Here is a 17536-nt window from a genome sequence, read left to right on the forward strand (position 1 = left end):
TTCATTTCCTTCTTTTCGACAGGTTTCGTTTAGGTCTAGAAAAATGTGCTAAAGTATTTTTGGTTATTAGTAAGCAATTCCCACTCGAATCGCGACAAAATTCGTTGAGAACACAGCCGTCAGCAAATAAATTAAGGTTACCTGTTCGTATCGAAAAAAAAAAAACAAGTCAACCAACAACATGGCCAGTGCACAAGTGCAAAGTTTTGATATTATGAAGCAGCAGGATCAGCAACATCAGCTGAATAGTATCCATAAGCATCATCATCACCACGAAGGTGTTCCACTGGAGAGCAATAGCCCAGAACCTATCGATGAAGAGATATACCAAGTCGAGTACAAGCATCCTTTGGAGCATGTGTGGACTTTGTGGTATTTGGAAAACGATCGCACCAAGCACTGGAAGGACATGCTAAACGAGATTACCGAGATTGACAGTGTGGAGACCTTCTGGAGCTTGTACCATACCATCAAGACCCCAGCGGAGCTGAAGATTGGATGCGATTACTCCGTGTTCAAGAAGGGCATAAAGTACGAATAAATCATTGTTCATTGAGAGATGCTAACTTAAATCCTCTACTCCCAAAGACCCATGTGGGAGGATGAAGCCAACATCAAGGGTGGTCGCTGGCTGGTCACCGTGAGTAAGAGTGCCAAAGCGGAATTGGATCAAATTTGGCTGGACATTCTACTGCTGATGGTGGGCCAAAATTTTGAATACTCCGACGAGATCTGCGGAGCTGTCATCAATATACGTAACAAGAGCAACAAAATCTGTAAGTTTATCAAATGTGTTCTGCACATTGATAAAAAACTGTATCTATTACAGCGGTTTGGACTGCCAACGGGAGTAACGAAATGGCCATTCTGGAGATCGGCCAGAAGCTGAAGATACTCCTTCATTTGCAATCGCATAGTTTGCAGTATCAACTTCATTCCGATGCAATGTCCAAATTCAATTCGGGCGTCAAATCGGTTTATACACTCTGAAAGCGATTGTTTAGGTCCTCTACGTTAGTATATTTTTATTTTTGTACACCAGATTCGTAAGTGTGGAAGATATGATTGGCTTGGTGTATATGAATATTTACTTGGAATTGCCCCTACAAAATTGTTCTATAGACTAAATTAAAAACCTAATTTTCTATGCGCAACAATTGCATCTTTTCGGGTGAGATTGTGGTAACTGTCGAAGTTTGTGTAATTCGTTGCCTACTTTGCAGCTTCAAAGCTAAGAATAAAAAATGCTTTGATTTAAAAATGTTTTCCTTTAATCATTGTTCATATATTAACTTAAACATCTTCATGCTTTGAACGCCTTACGACTTAGGGTCGTAATTGCCTACTCAAGCAAAATCGTTGAGTTATAATCAATATGGTAAGATAGGGTTTTTAAAAAATTTACTCAGTAAACATTCACAGCTTGTTGCGGTGTGGCGATCATCCGACCGAAAACCATCCGAATCGATCGTTCGGTGCGTGCGTGAATTCGATCCCTAGTCACTGCAATGAGTAGTTGATTACATTTAGCGACGCGACACAATTATACGGGCACGGGAGTACACATATGGAGAACTATTTACAAGTTAATCATGATCAATCGACAGCTCGGGCAAACGCTTCAACATTTGCGAGCCTTCCTATCGACAGGTGCAACTTAACAATACATTTTACAATCTAAACAATATTGGACGCTCGATAATTTGTTTCTGGTTGTGTTGTGAGATTACGAATTCGAAGCTTGTATATGCACTCGGACATGGGCGACCAATGCTCAAGGAATAGCACTGCAAGCGAGTCTCTCCAAAAAGAGACTTCCAAAATGGAATACACAATTTGACTGTGGAGTCATCATCATCATCAGCTCTAAATGCGGCCCACAACGGCCTTGTTTTTCCGCGTGGGTTGCACCGAAAGTGGCGGTACCACTAGCATCTCGGATTGTGTTGACGGCGAACTGCTTCGCATGCTTGCACAGTCCTCATCATCAACCTCCTATAAAAATATAATTATACATCAGTTTTTGTTCACATCGATGCTGTAGTTGTACACACATTTATATTCGTGCAGCTGGCCAAACGCATCTGGGCCAATTGAGAGGCAGGTGTTAGAGAGTTGGTGCTGCCAAACGGCGAAGTCATCATCGTGGATACGGCCCGTTTCAGTTTGTTGGGCGTTTTGTTAAAGGAGAAAGCACGACCCACCTAAAAGAACGAAAATTAGTATTAGAAAAGTTTTAAGCTGAAAAAGTTTTGAGGACCCACCTTGAGTCGCGTTTTGGCCGCCAGTTTAAAGGCTTTGCTGAGCGTGCTGACATTCACATCACTTATGTCCACCTCCAGTTCCTGGGAGGTGCGACAAATCAAAAGTTTGTCCTGCAAAACAAGAATAAGAACATGAATTTCAGAACATAAAACTATCTATGTATGCTACCACTTACCGCATCAGTACGGCAGGTGTGGGCTGCAATCTGGTTGCACAATTTCTTTACGTAGACCGACTTATCTGTCTCCTCATCACTGATCGTAAACGTATAGAGCTTCTCCTTATCGCCCCGCAAGAGCAAACCAAAAGCTCTTGGACTATCCGAGATGTCAATCACTAACCGGATCGTATTCAAAGATATCAGCTTGAGATGCTTATGCGTCTTGGCCGTGCTTGGCGATTTTGCAGTGTTGAATCCTTTAGAACGCCGCTTGCATAGCTCAATGGAATCGGAGAACAGGTACAGGACCAGGCTATCACCACGACCGCTCAGCGAATCGGAGAGCTCGTTCACCTCACACTTCAAAATAAAGCTGCGGTTGGAACTCACTAAATGCGCCGGACATCCTTCGATATCGTTGAATATATCGAAGATGGCCATGCGCGATTCGGTCCGCCTTTTATCCTCGTTGATGTGCAGTGTCACCTGCTTGATGGCCTTCAGAGCCTCCTCCAAACGTCCGTGGTCCGCATTGCCACTTGTCGTATGTTTCAATATATCATTTAGCAGCAGACTGATACTGGGCAATCGCTGAACTGGACGGATCATCAGATCTTGTAGACCTTGGCGTCCGCACTCCGGTTTCGTTTGATTAATCTTCAGAAAGGCGTGGAAACGCGGATATTCCCGATCGCAGTACTGCAGTTGCTCCTTCATCTGCTCGAAGAAGTTGACGTATGGTGGATACGCCTTTATCAGCTCGTCGCGATGTTGAATGATAATGTCTCCAATAAGACAATCCTCCCGCCAGTTAGCATGCAATTTCCGCAGATGCTCCAGCATGCTTTGGTGTACCTCGTGGATAGGCAGGAAGTTGCCAAAGATCGTCTTGATCTCCGACTTATTAAGCAGCGGATCATTGGTTTCAGCCAACTCTTCCAACTTGTTTTTAAAAAGCTGTAGACGAGTAGTAAAAAATAAATGAAAATAAAAACATCATTAAGAAAATATTCAACCTACATTCAGTATGGTGTCCAATATGCCCACGTAGTTGGACTCTGTGGTATAAAAGTCCATAAAGTGATTAAAGCGCATCGATTTCTTGGCTGGAGTGGCATCGCTCGCCTCCGGCTCGGCATGCAACAGCTTGTCCGACTCCAGTTTATCCGGACTGGTGGTACAATCGAATAAACTATTTGAGACAGACAATAGACCGGCATCCGAAACGGAGGAGCGTCGTTTACCAGAACCCAACGGAGTACCCTCCAGCTGGATGCGTTGCGAAAAACGCTTGCGTTTCCTTTTGTTAAAGCTAATGGGCAATGAATCCCGACGATCTGTGTTCGGTGTATTCGTGATGCTATCCAAATACTAAAGTAAGATCAAAAGTAATTCAATGTTAGTTTCAGCTGGTAAACAATTTAATAGTGATCTACTTACGTCGCCAAACAGATAGTCCATCTCATTGGCATAGCCATTCTGTATGGTATACCAGAACCAGTCTGATTTCAGGATATGAGTGTGATTATTCTTCGGCTCCGGCTTCGTCAAAGTCGTGTGCTCGTCAACCACCTGAACGGAAGAGAACATGACAAATTAATATCGGTGATCCATCGTTTAATGTGTGTATAAAAGAGATGCGGAATGTGCTAGATCGCAAAAAATGTTTTGTTTGCTGGCTAATTTAGATTATACGAAACGGAGTCAATCAAGCGTCTATATAGATGGTATATAGATATAGATATAGCTCGGCACAGCAGCAGCAAGCACAATAAATTTTGAACACATTCATCAAATGCAAAAAGGCCAAACAAAACATTTTTAGTGCACATTTTTGGCAGCACTTTGAAACGGCAAAGATCTTGGCGAACGAAACGAGGCAAAAGTGTGTAGCTACGGAACATTAATGCAAATTGCTTTGCCCCGAGAACGAGTAACATTTGTGTAAATATTTGTTAGTCCATCAAGAAAATAATAATAATTCACCCAAATGCGAAGAAATCGCTCGTGCTAGACAGTTAAAGGTTTGCTCGATATTATTCTCCTCTCCATTTATTGTTTCAATTTGTTTATCTACGCTGTTTTTTCTAGTTGGCATTTTTAACATTTATTCAAGCTGAACGAAAGTCTATAACCAGAGTGTGTGTGTGTGTGGGGGATTGTGTGTGTTTTGTGTGTGGCAAATAAATGTTATTCAAATACTTATTGTGCTGCTTTGTTTGGTTGTGTTTTTAATTCTTTGTATTTTGTGCGCTGGCCAGAAAAAAAAATTTGAGTAGACCATAGGAAACCAAAGTTATTTACAGAAGAAATTCCAGACACCGCACCAAATTAGATGTTATATGAGTTGTGACTTAAGCTACGGCATAACCATTAAATAACAATTAACAAAACATTTGGGATGGAAGGAGGCTGGATAATGGATGGCGGGAGGATTGAGGGAAATCGCTTCGCACAGCAACTGAAAAAATGTTAAAAATGCTCGAACATATTTAATTCAACACAATAGAAAAATGGAAGATAGTGGATCAGATGTTTAAAATACATCACACAATCATACAATTGGTATTTGAGAATATCGTAAAAGATGAAATATATCGCAGATGAAAATCATTACACAAAAGCTAAAAAAAAATGTATATAAAATGTTTGTTTATAAATGTTTAATGTTTGATTGTATAAGGAAACCTCTCGCTTTTTATAATTTTCTCCCACTTTAAATATTTTGCCGTTCCAAAGCGTGTCCTTTAATTTGAATAGATCATTCGAAGAAAACACTTTTGAATTTTAAAAGTACCATTGCCATGGGCTCTTCTATGGGCGCGGGGCTGTTACGCCTCGTTGTCGACTCTTCGGGAGACTTAATTACTTGCACCGAGCTATGTACAGCGATCGAAGTCGATAGTATGGGAGATGACGATGATGATGATGATGATGGTGGCATTGCAGGCGTGACGGCAGCAGCACAGAAAGCGAATGTGTGTATGGAGGTATCGTTGACATCCAAAGTGGCGGTGCAATTCGTATTCGGATTAGGATTCGGTGTGGGTGTGGATGGGTTAGTTAGGGTCAATGCGGAAACAACACCGGAGACGGGGCCGAAGAGTCGCTTGGCTGTTTTGGGCGTGGCCGTAGATCTGAGCTTGGGTGCTTTTGGTGTCTTGAAGCCACTATCCAATAGGGTCGTACATTCCGGAGTGCCGTCGACACCTCTGTCATGCCTACGACTGCTGCTTCTTGTAATCCTGCCGCAAAAGCTGCGCAGCTTCTCCTTAACTGGCTTTCTAATGGAGTCGTTTAGGGTTAAATTTATGGAAGAGGCTAGTGAGCAAATTGAATTATCGGCTGCCTCGCTACCAACGAAACTGGATGCATCCGCCACTGAACTTCTGCGTGGTCGTAAAGTTTTCATCAATGGTTCGGCAACGAAGCTAACAGATCGCCGAAGCGTCCTCGAAATTGATCCTGTGCGTATGAGTTTGGGTTTTTTCGTGCTCGCCGGCAGGGCAAAGGAGTCCACTGACATCAGGGACACATTGTCGAAGCTTTCCCTCTTGCGCTTTAGATCATTCTCCGAAGGCGGCAGATCATCTGTCTCTAAGTCGCACTCGTCAATAGCTTTTAAAATGGGTGAAATGTTCTGGGTGGTGCTCTCGAAGTCCAAAGCAATGCCATCCATTTCGGGTGAGCTAAGAGGCGTGGCAGCCTTTAAGCTAGTTCTTATTTTACTAGTCTTTGGCGTACTGGCTTGCACATCCTCCTCAACTTCCTGTTCTTTTAGAACCTCCTCGACCTTGGGTTTCTGCTCCTCCTCCAGGTCTTCTTCATCAGATTCAGGCAATTGGTCTTCTCCGTGGTTTATAATATCGGCCGCCTCCACAAACAGGCGTTCGTCAAAGTGTATGTCATCTTCGTCTTCAATGCCTTGATTCTCTTTTTGCTCCTGGTCAATGTCCAAACTCATTCCATTGTCCGTTTCCGCGTGTGAGTATTCCATCTTTTTGATTTCCGCCTGCTCAAGATGCTCAGCCTTTCGTTGCTCTTCTTCCCCCGCCTGCGATGCACTACTACTGCCTGGGACTTGGGATTCGGGTGGGTTAATTAGGGTGCTTGGGTTAGTATCTGTGCTAGTGCTAGTGCTTGTAAATACTGCGCCCGTATTGGGCATCACCTGGAAGACACACGTATTAGGATTTTGTGGGTAAGAAAATTAGCTGTTCGAAACAGCAAAAAAAGCATGTACAATAAATATATCCAGCATGCAAATTACAAATTCCAAACTACCGAAAAAGCTTGCATTTAGGCATTAAATATTAAAAAGGGCAGACTTACGACATGCGAGCACTCCGGATCATCGAGCTCGGCGCAAACGCCTCCGTTTTCTAAAAGTACATCCACCATATGCTGATGCTCCTCCACAGGGAATCCAAAGAAGCAAATCTTTTGACCCTCGAATGCCTTCAGGCGATGCGTCTTGGTGAAATTCTCTTGCGTGGCATCGAACTCCAGCGAATTACGATCCGCCCAAGCGGCAAACACCCAAGCAGGACGAACCACGGTCAACCGAAAGGTTTTGGCGTACCTAACAAAAAAAAAAAAAGTACGCCAAGTTTTAGTTAAGGCTGTAAGGAAACTTCAAACCTTTTGTATAAGGTTTCATTGAATTAAGAACTCACTGGTACTTTTCGCCGCCACTGTGGTTGCAAATCAAATGCGTGGTCTTCGTGTTCAGGTCCTTCTTGATGCAGCCACCCATCGAGTGAATGAGATTGACCAGCTTTGTCTGTAAAAAAAAGTAATAAAATATTTCGCATATTAGTTACGAGAGAAGACTACCAAATGGAGGCAGCCACTCACCAGCTCATCCTTCTTGCGTATGCCTGTAAAACAAGTGACCACGCCGCGCATCGCGTAATTGTAAATGGGCCGCGAGTTCTGGCCCAGTGTCTGTTTCATCTCGGCCGCGTACTTCAAAGCCGGCGGTCCCAGAATGCTGCAAGTGATATAAAGGGAGAGACAATTAAATATTTATGTGGCACACTTTTGAGTTATGCAAGGCAATCTGGTTTTTATGCCCCAATTGACCTTGGTAGTTGCACTTGCAGTTGCCATAATTCAATTCGAATCGGTTGCGTATCGGTATCTTTTTTGCCCGTTTGCATTCCGGACACAAAAATGTAAAAGAATTCGATTGCTTGGCGCTTTTCGCCTTACTGAACTTTGACTGAAGTGCCATCCCAATCAGACTAAGGGCTCATTTGTTTACCAAACCGGACATCGACAGCTGTTGGATAGCCAGCCAGCCCATCCTCAAAACCCATTCCGCATCCCAACTGGCACAAAGCCGGAAGTTCTTATAAACAAATCAATCGAGCGGAAGCTGACATGTCGAGCATTGTTTAAATGCACCTAGTGGGCGTAGGGGGATGTATTTATCATACATTAAATGTGTACACTTAATTTATTTATGTGCCTCATGAAGGCGTAATTATAATTATGACTGTGGGGAAGAATCGAAAACAATTTGCGGTTCATGCATTGAGTAATGCTTTTGATTTTGGGTAGAATTTATGAATGATTCTTCGAATTTGAATCTCTGGGGAGAGAGATATGCTTGGATAATACTCAAACCTGCTAAAGATTTGTATTCAAAAAAAAAAACCATTTAAAACATTTGAATGGGGCATTCTATAATTAGCAACAAATTAATTTTACGTCGTTTTTAGAATTTTTCGTTTTTTTGCGAATTCCAAAGATTCTTATGAATGCTTAAAGCCAAAGTATTTGCATATAAAATGTTGTATCATTTAAGGTATTTCATTTATAGTGTAATAACTTTATTTATCATAGTTCTATAGAAAGTTTGCCTTAACTTTGATATCATGATGTTATCACAATAAGTTTCACACTTACAGTTTCCATCTTCCTTTTGCCGTTTTCTCCCCTGACTCCATTTCACTTGATCTTTCACTTTCTTAGACTTAGACTTTTCTCAGGTTAACTTCCTGTTGTTAGATTCACTTTCACTTTCTTCTATTTTATCGAGCCTGCTATCATATCAGTTTTCACTCGCATTTACACATTTCACCCACATTTCTGGCTGTTAGGTTCAGTTAACCTTACCAACAAAGGCAGATTTTCATTTCCATATGCTCAAATATTTGTCGCGGGCAAACGGAACGATTTTGCCTGATTCAGAGCACCATAACGAGAGTATGAATAAGTTGAGACATCTAGCCGGAGGAACCGAGCGACAAGAGTTTATGATTCTATCCGGGCAACTAAACAAACACAACTGCCAGCCTCGTTGCTTGGGAAAATTATTGAATAAACGATGGGACCGCGGCGAGCGAATGGAGAATGGAAATAGAAAATGCCTGACATGCCAGGCGGTCCACCCTCTTGGCTCCTGCCCCGCTTTTCCTCGGATTTTCCCCACTTTGCAGCTTGTTCTCTCCTCATCACTTAATGTGGCACATAAGTGGCAAATGCTATACAGGCGTGATATTTTCCTATATTTCTCTTATAAGAAAGAACTGCAAACATCACTCTCAATGCGAGAATGTGCGATCTACACAGAAAGATATTTAGATCCAATTTTGTATAAGCCTTTCGAATAAGTCTCTTTTAATTTCAGAATATAAAACAAGAATTCATGATATTTTAGCACATTTTAGCCACCATTTTGTTTCATATCCATATTCCTTCTACAAATTTACCTTATTTTTCTGTGTGTAGTAAAGAAAATAGAGGCGACCGTAAACAAAGAAATCAAGCGAGACAGGTGAAATGCAAAGAGAGTTGAGTCAACCAAATATTTAAGCAGCAGGCATCAAAGAAATGAAATTCCAAAGAACAATTCAATTTTTCGCATTGGGATCCAAGGAAAACCCAGGAAAATTCAGATGCTTAGTCAAAGCATAAAAATGCGCCGCGCGTGCTCGACACAACAATATTCATATGAGATGAATGCGATGGATGATGATCGGATTGAAGTGAATCGCGGAATATGGGGGATCTAGGGGTTTTTGGCCTCGGCAACGGATGACCTGCCATCTCTGGGTGGTAGTGGCGATTCTTTTGTAAAGTGCGCCGATCTTTGACTGAACACGGGGCACTCGAACTTTGCGAGGGTCAAAACTATAGAACAGTCAATGACATGTCGTTCGCGGGCTCTTTCTCGTGCTGTCTCAATTAAATTGCCATATCAAAACTTATAAATTATATACTCCCTCGCAGATATACAAGAAATATTTAAATATATGTATGTAAACACTCCAGAGCGCAGATCACATAAATGCCTCAATAAAAACCATAAATTCGGATCTTTTTTCGCGATTTGTGTTATATTTTTTTTTATGGTAGAGAATTTCCGTTTTTTCCCAAACACTTCTTTCAACACTTTCGACTTGATTTGACATCGCTCGATCTGAAAATACACGAATTCCTATAGATTCTTGGCGCCAAGAGATTGTCGCAATGCCTCCACCTCCTCAATTTTATTCAGATGAAACTTGGCCAATGGCACCAAAAGATTTTGCTTCCCAAGAGAAGTCCCAAAAAAAAAATATTCAAAACGATTCATTTTCAATTTCTTTAGAAGAAATACTATTTGAAATTGTCATGCCAGCGTTTTATTTGTTTTCATTTTTAAACCGATTTCATTCGCAGTTCGCTACGTCCCCAAAATAGGCAATGAATTGCTCCGAGACTTCCCCCATTATGCGAATGTATCGTTCCTATGATTCAGAATGTATATATCCCCCACTCATATCGGCCATGCTGTGGGAACACCGATTAACAAGATCTTTGTGGCATCATTTTGGGCGAGGTTAAGTGGCCGTTAAAGTGCCCCTTGGTCATTCATTTCACTTATCTGCGATTCCTGAGAAAAACTCATTAAAATTCCTCTGTTTCCCTATGATCTTTGTGTATTTTTAATCAGAACTGCATTAGTGCAACAAAAGTACTAACTCACTAGAACTAATTACAATTTAATTGTAACTTGAAAAAATAATGATAATTTCTATATATATTTTATGATCCATGACTATAAGCAGGAATAGCCTATATTCATTTTAATGAATGTTTTGGGATAAACTAAGAAAATACTTTGTCAAAACCGTGAAAAGCCTTTGATGGATTATATAAACTTTAATGCTCAATTTAAATACAGGTGCATTTAATAGTCACGATTTATTCATATCAGTTGACAAAAACAAACTCACAAAGTGCATATTTATTTAAAAAATAAACAACTAACGCTGCAAATAAACTTTCTACGTAGTTTTCCGGATGATAAACAAATTCCATATTTAATACCAGTTTATGTTTTTCTATAGGCTAAGACCAATTAAATTTATAGATGGAATACTAAAAAAAAAAAAATATATGAAACATGAAATATAATTAGCCCAGTGAAAAAAACAACTTATGCGCACCTTAGCTTTGTTTTATTTTTCGCTCATTTGGCGAGCAGAAGAAAAAAAGCGATGAAAACCAAATACAAATTGCAATAACAAAAAGAACCGAAACATGAATGAAAATCTATGAGATAAATAATAATAATTCTTAATGGGGGGAACAAAGCCACTTTTTGGCTCTTTTTTCCCTGTTTCGCATTTTCTTTGCTGTTTCCTTACAAGCAGAGCGTGTGTTGGGAAAACATGAAACGGAAAACAGACGCCCACCGACCCCCCGAATTCATAACAACTTTAACGCACTAGGTGACCTCCAAAAAAAGTGCTCGTAAATAAACGCTAACCAAAGTATGGCAAACTTATGGTTAATAACTAATGAGACAGGGCAGAGGTGGGGTCGCCAAAAAACAAATATTAAATCGAATGTGTATGATTTCGTATCAAAAAGCGTGTAGGTTATTGGAGGCTATTACTACGCAGCAGGCAAATTAATCAAGCGTGCAAAAAAATCAAGAACCCCAACCAATCCAAATAACCGGACCAAATAAAATACATATATCTATATGGAGCAAAAGAACAAACATTTGCGCAAGTTTCAAATTAGACAACAATTTGTAGAAAGCGAAAAGTGTTTGCAAGCTTATGCCGGCAAGTCGAATTAAATATATACCCTTTGTGGTCATAATGTCTATATTATATATTGATGGGAAATTCCGAAAAAATCTTTAGAAATATTGTACAAAAATCATAAGGGGACTCCAACTAAATTTTGGTTTACTATTAGAGCTTGAGGTAATCAAATAATAAACATAATTCTATATTACACAAACAAAATGGCACAGGTGTGCACATTTGCAATTGAAAATGCATTTAAGGCCATTGCTGAAAGATACTACTTCAAATGAGTTTATGGGCATCGAGCAATCGTAACTTTCTTTCCACGCAATACATACGAAAGTGTAAACAAATCGAAATGTTTTGTAGCAAACTACACTGTTTACCCAATTCAAATACCCCGAGGAAGGGTATGCAATCGGAAGGAAGCGGGCAGAGGAGCCGTGTGGTATATCTGGCGCATGGCTGACGCTGTCAATCTTGAAACTGGTGGCCAACGAGTGGATCCACATTGGGGCTCTTGGAGCGAAGATAGGTAGTATACTCGTGCGTGTGTCTCGATTTCAAACTCAATTTGCTGCGGCTCAGCATGGCGATGTGATAATGGCTCTTGACTGTTCAGGCATCTCTTCATAGCCAGAAAGAAGAGAAAAGTGGGTTGTACAGTAAGGAGAAGGATGTGGGGGCGGACAGCTGGACACATGTGACAGATTTGGTCTAAATTAAGCAGCCTTATTGTTCCTCAGCTTCTGGCCGAGTTATTATTAGTACCAGTGACTAGTTATAGGTTCTAATCGTACTCACCATTCCTTTTGCTTGTGTATCGCCTCGAAGCTGGCACCCTCGAAGTCATCCAGCACGTAGAATGTCCGCCAGTCCGACGACTCTCCGAGAATGTCCAGACCCGTGTCCGACGTAACGATGGGCAGGCCAAAGGATTCGGCTGCCTGCAGCGTGTCCGCATCCTGGCCAACGCCTCCCACCAGGCAGATGCGCGTGGGCAGCGTTGTTATGGACATCTCTGGATGGGGCGAAATGAATGGGTATAAGTCATTAAAAAATCAGAAACATGCATTGTGTGCTCTCAAAAATCAGAAATGACCAATGGCATGGGGTTAAGTGCATGTCAGGCGTAAATCAAGCAAATAAATATGCCGTTCATAGGTGTCGATCAAAAAGGGGTTTTTCCATTCAATCTTACATTATATAAAATACTCTAGACTATCACAATATAAAAACCAATGCGAAAATTTAACACACATTATTCTTAGGCCAAAATACAGTATTTTTCCGCTTATTTAAAATATTTGTGATTTATGAATGTTTCCCAACAAAATCAATTTTAACAAACTGCTAAGAAAATAAATATTTTATTGGCAGCATAATTAATTACAGTTCGATATCCGTGTGACCCTTCAACAACCCATACACTACTTTCAACTCGCTTCTGTTTACAGGCGACTGGAGAAAAGATTTTGTTTGATTAATGGCTATTTTTTGGATTTGTTTGTTTATGCAATTGAATGTGCTGTGAATAGGGGGAGGGGGGGAGGGGGTAAAAGATCGAGGGAAAACTGTGCAAAATAAAACAAAGAAATGCGAGGAAACAGAGCAGAGCGGCTAACCAAAATAGAACCCCTTGAGGATGTATAGTAAACATGTACACTACAGATCGAAGATGAAGAATGGAGGATGGCGGATGGCGGATGGCGGATGGGGGCCTGGTCAGCAGAAGCCGCAGCATTAAGCTGCCAAATTGCGAGCTGTTGACAACAATTTTAATTGTGCCGATTTCTTAGACGCCGAAATGAAGCGACCTTCGTTATTGCCATAGTTTTTGACAGGCAGCGAAAGTAGAGTATTCGAAATGAGTGAGAATGGACTTGGGGGAATGGAGAATGGGGAATGTTTTCAAGTGCAAATCATTTACCCCCAATCGACATGGACACAACCACATGGAGCAAGTGGAGACCACTGACGGCGGTCGGCTTTGTTGCATTAATTTTATCCAGAATTGTGCAGCTGTAACCGATGCCAATTGCATCTATATACACTTGTATCTATATCTGGCGAGACATTCGCCACTTGTGCAATTGAACAAAGTCCAGGAAAATGCTGAGGAAGAACTACAGTTCGTGTCGTATTCTCATCTCTGACGTCTCGGAATTTTCAAATAGATATTCCAGATATGCATTCCCAAAACAAGCGATAAACAATGCAATTTACCTAATGGAAATCGTGGCGATTTATGGACTAACAAAATGTTTATAAGGTAGGAATATCACTGGAATGTGGAATCCAATAAAAACCAGTGATACGGAATGTGCTCCATGGGAATTCAGAATTTGTAGAAGATTGATATGGGTATTAAAACGCACAAATGTCCACATCATTAAATGTGAAAAAAATTGTTTGATTTATTCAATTCGAGAGGCTTTTAGCGATGAAAAGTCATATATGCTAATTCTGCGAATAATTTTTTATATGAACAATTTCTTTAATGATGCATTCTAAGCTATTAAACGAAACATATTGTTAAGTTTAATGCGCCTTATTATTTCCACGAATTGCTTGACTGGCATTTAAATCAATATCACCTTAACATGACATCGAATGCTTTCCTCGGAAAGTAATATATTTATTTATGAAATACATAGTTATTTTTACTGTTCCTGCACCTTTCCCAGGTGTTTGTCGATGGTCTGGCTGAATGGATGGATGATTCACGAAAGACTTTACCCTACTTAAGTTTCCCTCTGGCGAATATGTTGCTCTTGCTTTTGCGCATATTCAACCCTTGGAAACGAGTACCTGAAGGGGTTTATCTGGGAATCTTGAAATACCTGTAAAATCCTCGTACACCTGACACAAGGCGGCCTGTCGAAGCTTCGCCTGTTTGACCTCCTCGTCGGCGGCATATGTGAAATAGGAGGCGGATTGTCGCTGAACCGTGACCACTTTGTTGCTCTTTTTGCCCAAATGGTTGCCAAAGTTGAACTGCACCAGCGGTAAGTGTAACATTTTGTTCGCAGATCCTCAAGGATCGGGCTCTAAAACATAACTAAATGCAAGACGAGCTCAGGCTGAGGGAACACCTGAAATCGCATTTTGCATGGCCACAGGTGGTAGCTTCTTCGGTTCAAACAAGAAGAAGAAGGTATGTAAGTGAGGTCAGGAGAAAAGGTAAACGCAAAATGGTAAGCAAAATTTCCGAGTGTGAGAAAGTGCCGAGACTCACAGGTGGCGGCCACCATTTTTCGCCATTCGGGAATTTCCTTCCTTTTTGCCCGAACAAAATCCGCTGTTGTTATTTATTTTCTACTTTTCCTCGCTGGCTGCCTGCCAGGGAAACGATGAAAAACTAATTGAGTGGCATCTGAGAAATGAAAAGCCATCGGAAGAAGAGGGCTGTGTGTGTGGGTTTCTGGGCATTCAGCCACGCAGCGAAAAATGTCCTATGCGAAATCATAGTTAACCCAAAATGACAATTTTTGATTTTTACTTAAATTCTCGTGTCTATTGCTTTTGACCTAGACCTAAAAGCATTTTTAAGTGACAATGAAATCCAAAAATAAAATATTTTATGTAAAAAAATTGTGTTTTAAACGAAAGACGTTTTGTAATTTTGGAATAATATTTAGAAAATTACTTTAAATCTCTAGAAAAAAAAACCTCAGTTTACCTGCAAGTTTAAATTATACATAAAATCAACCAATTTCTCGCTGTGTAGCGGATTTTGTCAAATAGCAGAGCAGAGTCATCAAAGAAAAATCTTGTAATAAAATTACGTACGTATCCCGCGGAAGCCTTGACGTAGGCGAAGAGCAGATTCCGAAGGTCTGCGGGCCATGTAAAATGCCATTAGCATTGAGGGACGGAAAACACGGACTACAGGCTATATAGTCATAGTTGTATGGGCATGTGCGCCCTGTCAACATGTGTAAATGGAATACGAGGTAATCGGCCAGCGGGGTAGGTAAACCACCCGGAAAGCAAGGATCAAGGATTCTGTGCAACAAGAGGAGGAAGTAGAAGGAGCGAAGAGCCTGTCGAGCAGGATAAATTCTTCTTCTTACCTGGCGGCAAGTATTAGAGCGGAGCAGACAGAATAAGTACACAAAGATATCATGTAGAGTTGATTTCAAAAGTATCTACATACATATGCACATTTAAAGGCTAAATAACATCAAAGGAGAATTGATTTTATAACCTAACCAAATTATAAACTTTTAATTGATATATGCTTTATTTGCGCCTCAAATTCGGACACAAAATACATTAAATGATAATTTTATTTGTTTATGCCGCGCGCTGGAAAAATTCCTGCCGTACAACATATTTACACGTATTTTTTAAGGCAATAACCTTTGAAATTGTGTGGTATTTGCAGTTACACGTTCTCGTTGCGGAAATCGTAGGCTTATGGAAAGTATAACAATTTTAATTGCCTAGAAACAATTTTGTTTTTAGTTAAATAAAAATGTTAAAAATATAATAAAAACTTTATAGCAGAGATTTCTCTTTCCCATCAATACCTAAATCTATCTTTTGTTAATTGTTTACTTTTTTAAGATTCGATAGTTTCTTGTTTACTTTCTTTTATAGCTACAACTCCATGGCTAAAAACGGCTGAATTCGCATCAATGATAACAGGAACTGATCGCTTAAATTGTTGTTGCTTGTCCTTTCTTTTTACTCTCACAACAGTTAGGGCGCCTCAGTTGTTGTTGTTGTTCTTGCTGTCGGTACAGTGTCGCCGAAGAGAGGGAGAGTGAGGGGAAACGATGATGAAGAGAGGGAGGCATTTCGCATTTATGCGATAAATATTTTCTACACCGAAATAAATTCAGAAAAAAAGATTAAAATATCTGCGACACGATGCCGTTGCTTTTTTAGTCACACAAATACACACAAAGATGTACTTATAGTCGTTGTTATTTCATTTTATTTTTTTGCATTTGCTGGCAGCGACATTTTTTATGAGGATCTTTTGGCCCCGAATGTGGTTTTACCCCGTACCCAACCCCTTTGGGCGACATTGAAAAATGATAAATTCGCCGGCCATTTGGAGCTGCCACGCCCCGCGCCCTCTTTCAGTACTCACCGCACTTCGATTGCTCTTCAATGGTCTCCATTTCCATGGATCTTCTGCAGTTACTTTTTTAAGGCGAACAACTCGTGGAACATACACAAAAACACACACCAACAGAACTCGAAACACAATAGAACGAACGCACAAGGAGACAAATAATTCGTTTGTACTCGATTCGTTTACTTTCATTAACTGGACGCTGTTTTCATGCATTTAGCGCGCATCATTTCCATGTTTGTTTGTTTTTCTACTTTTTGTTACAATTTATTTATTATTTAATTAAAAAGCGGCGGCTCACGAAAACACACACACACAGACGCGCATAGGCAGCGTCGCCCGGTTCTTCGTCCTCTTGTTAGCGATACCGCGTACCTGCTTTAGCAATTTAACCAACAAAATGATCAACAATGTAAGCGAATTGCGCTCAACGGCTGCGCGTCGGAATCACAAATCAAAACTCAACGGACAAACGCGTCTGTTTCGAATTTTTTTCGCTGTAGTGTGCCGCGCAGTGTAACCGTCGCGGGGGCGCCAAGAAATACGCGCAAATGTGATGAACGAAATACCAGAATCAATCGGCGCTAAATAATGGTCACACTTGCAAGGGGTTGAAGGTATTCCCTGTAATGCTATATAACTAAATTAAACGACTATGGCTATAAAATAGTTGTAAGCTGCACTATATTAACAATCAATTAGAACTGTTTTCTTCGTTTAAGTTGTTTTTGGCCTGTCGATAAATTAAATTTGGTAATATCCTACTATTGTTGCAGTTGTAGCCTCCAATCATATTTTTCATGCAAGCTATATAAGCTACAGTTAATTTTATGTATGCTTGCTCATATATTTAATAAATGAATGCCTAAAACTACTTGCTTTTGTGCTACTTTGTTTAAATATACGCGCTTGATAACAACGAGTTGACCGATAAATACTGCTGGCGAAGTATCGATACCAGTGACAAGCATTGCCACTACGTCCGCA

The 17536-nt window shown here is 40.5% G+C and overlaps 2 protein-coding genes across 7 annotated transcripts; one reads left to right on the top strand and one right to left on the bottom strand.

Moving 5' to 3' along the window:
• The first annotated feature begins 22 nt into the window (after positions 1-22).
• Positions 23-1152, top strand: eIF4E5 (eukaryotic translation initiation factor 4E5). The gene is made up of 3 exons (NM_139903.2): positions 23-531; positions 589-776; positions 830-1152. Exons 1-3 carry the CDS (start codon positions 182-184, stop codon positions 988-990), a joined length of 699 nt encoding a protein of 232 aa, NP_648160.2. The 5' UTR covers positions 23-181; the 3' UTR covers positions 991-1152.
• Positions 1153-1251: 99 nt separating this feature from the next.
• Positions 1252-17097, bottom strand: pbl (pebble; the record flags this gene model as incomplete). 6 transcript variants are annotated; one of them, NM_079241.4, is made up of 12 exons in its annotated part: positions 1252-1995; positions 2055-2204; positions 2265-2375; positions 2441-3382; positions 3446-3796; positions 3866-3997; positions 5223-6596; positions 6758-7007; positions 7102-7208; positions 7283-7418; positions 12265-12481; positions 16565-17097. In NM_079241.4, the coding sequence occupies 12 exons, from the start codon at positions 16599-16601 to the stop codon at positions 1867-1869; spliced, it is 3936 nt and encodes a 1311-aa protein (NP_523965.2). In that variant the 3' UTR covers positions 1252-1866. The 6 variants fall into 6 exon arrangements, with proteins under 6 accessions (NP_523965.2, NP_729306.1, NP_001097540.1 ...); NM_168241.3 differs by lacking the exon at positions 5223-6596; NM_001104070.2 differs by lacking the exons at positions 5223-6596; positions 16565-17097 and adding an exon at positions 14304-14481.
• Between the last annotated feature and the right edge of the window lie 439 nt (positions 17098-17536).

The sequence above is a fragment of the Drosophila melanogaster genome, chromosome 3L (assembly GCF_000001215.4).
Source record: "Drosophila melanogaster chromosome 3L".
Lineage (NCBI taxonomy): Eukaryota > Metazoa > Arthropoda > Insecta > Diptera > Drosophilidae > Drosophila > Drosophila melanogaster.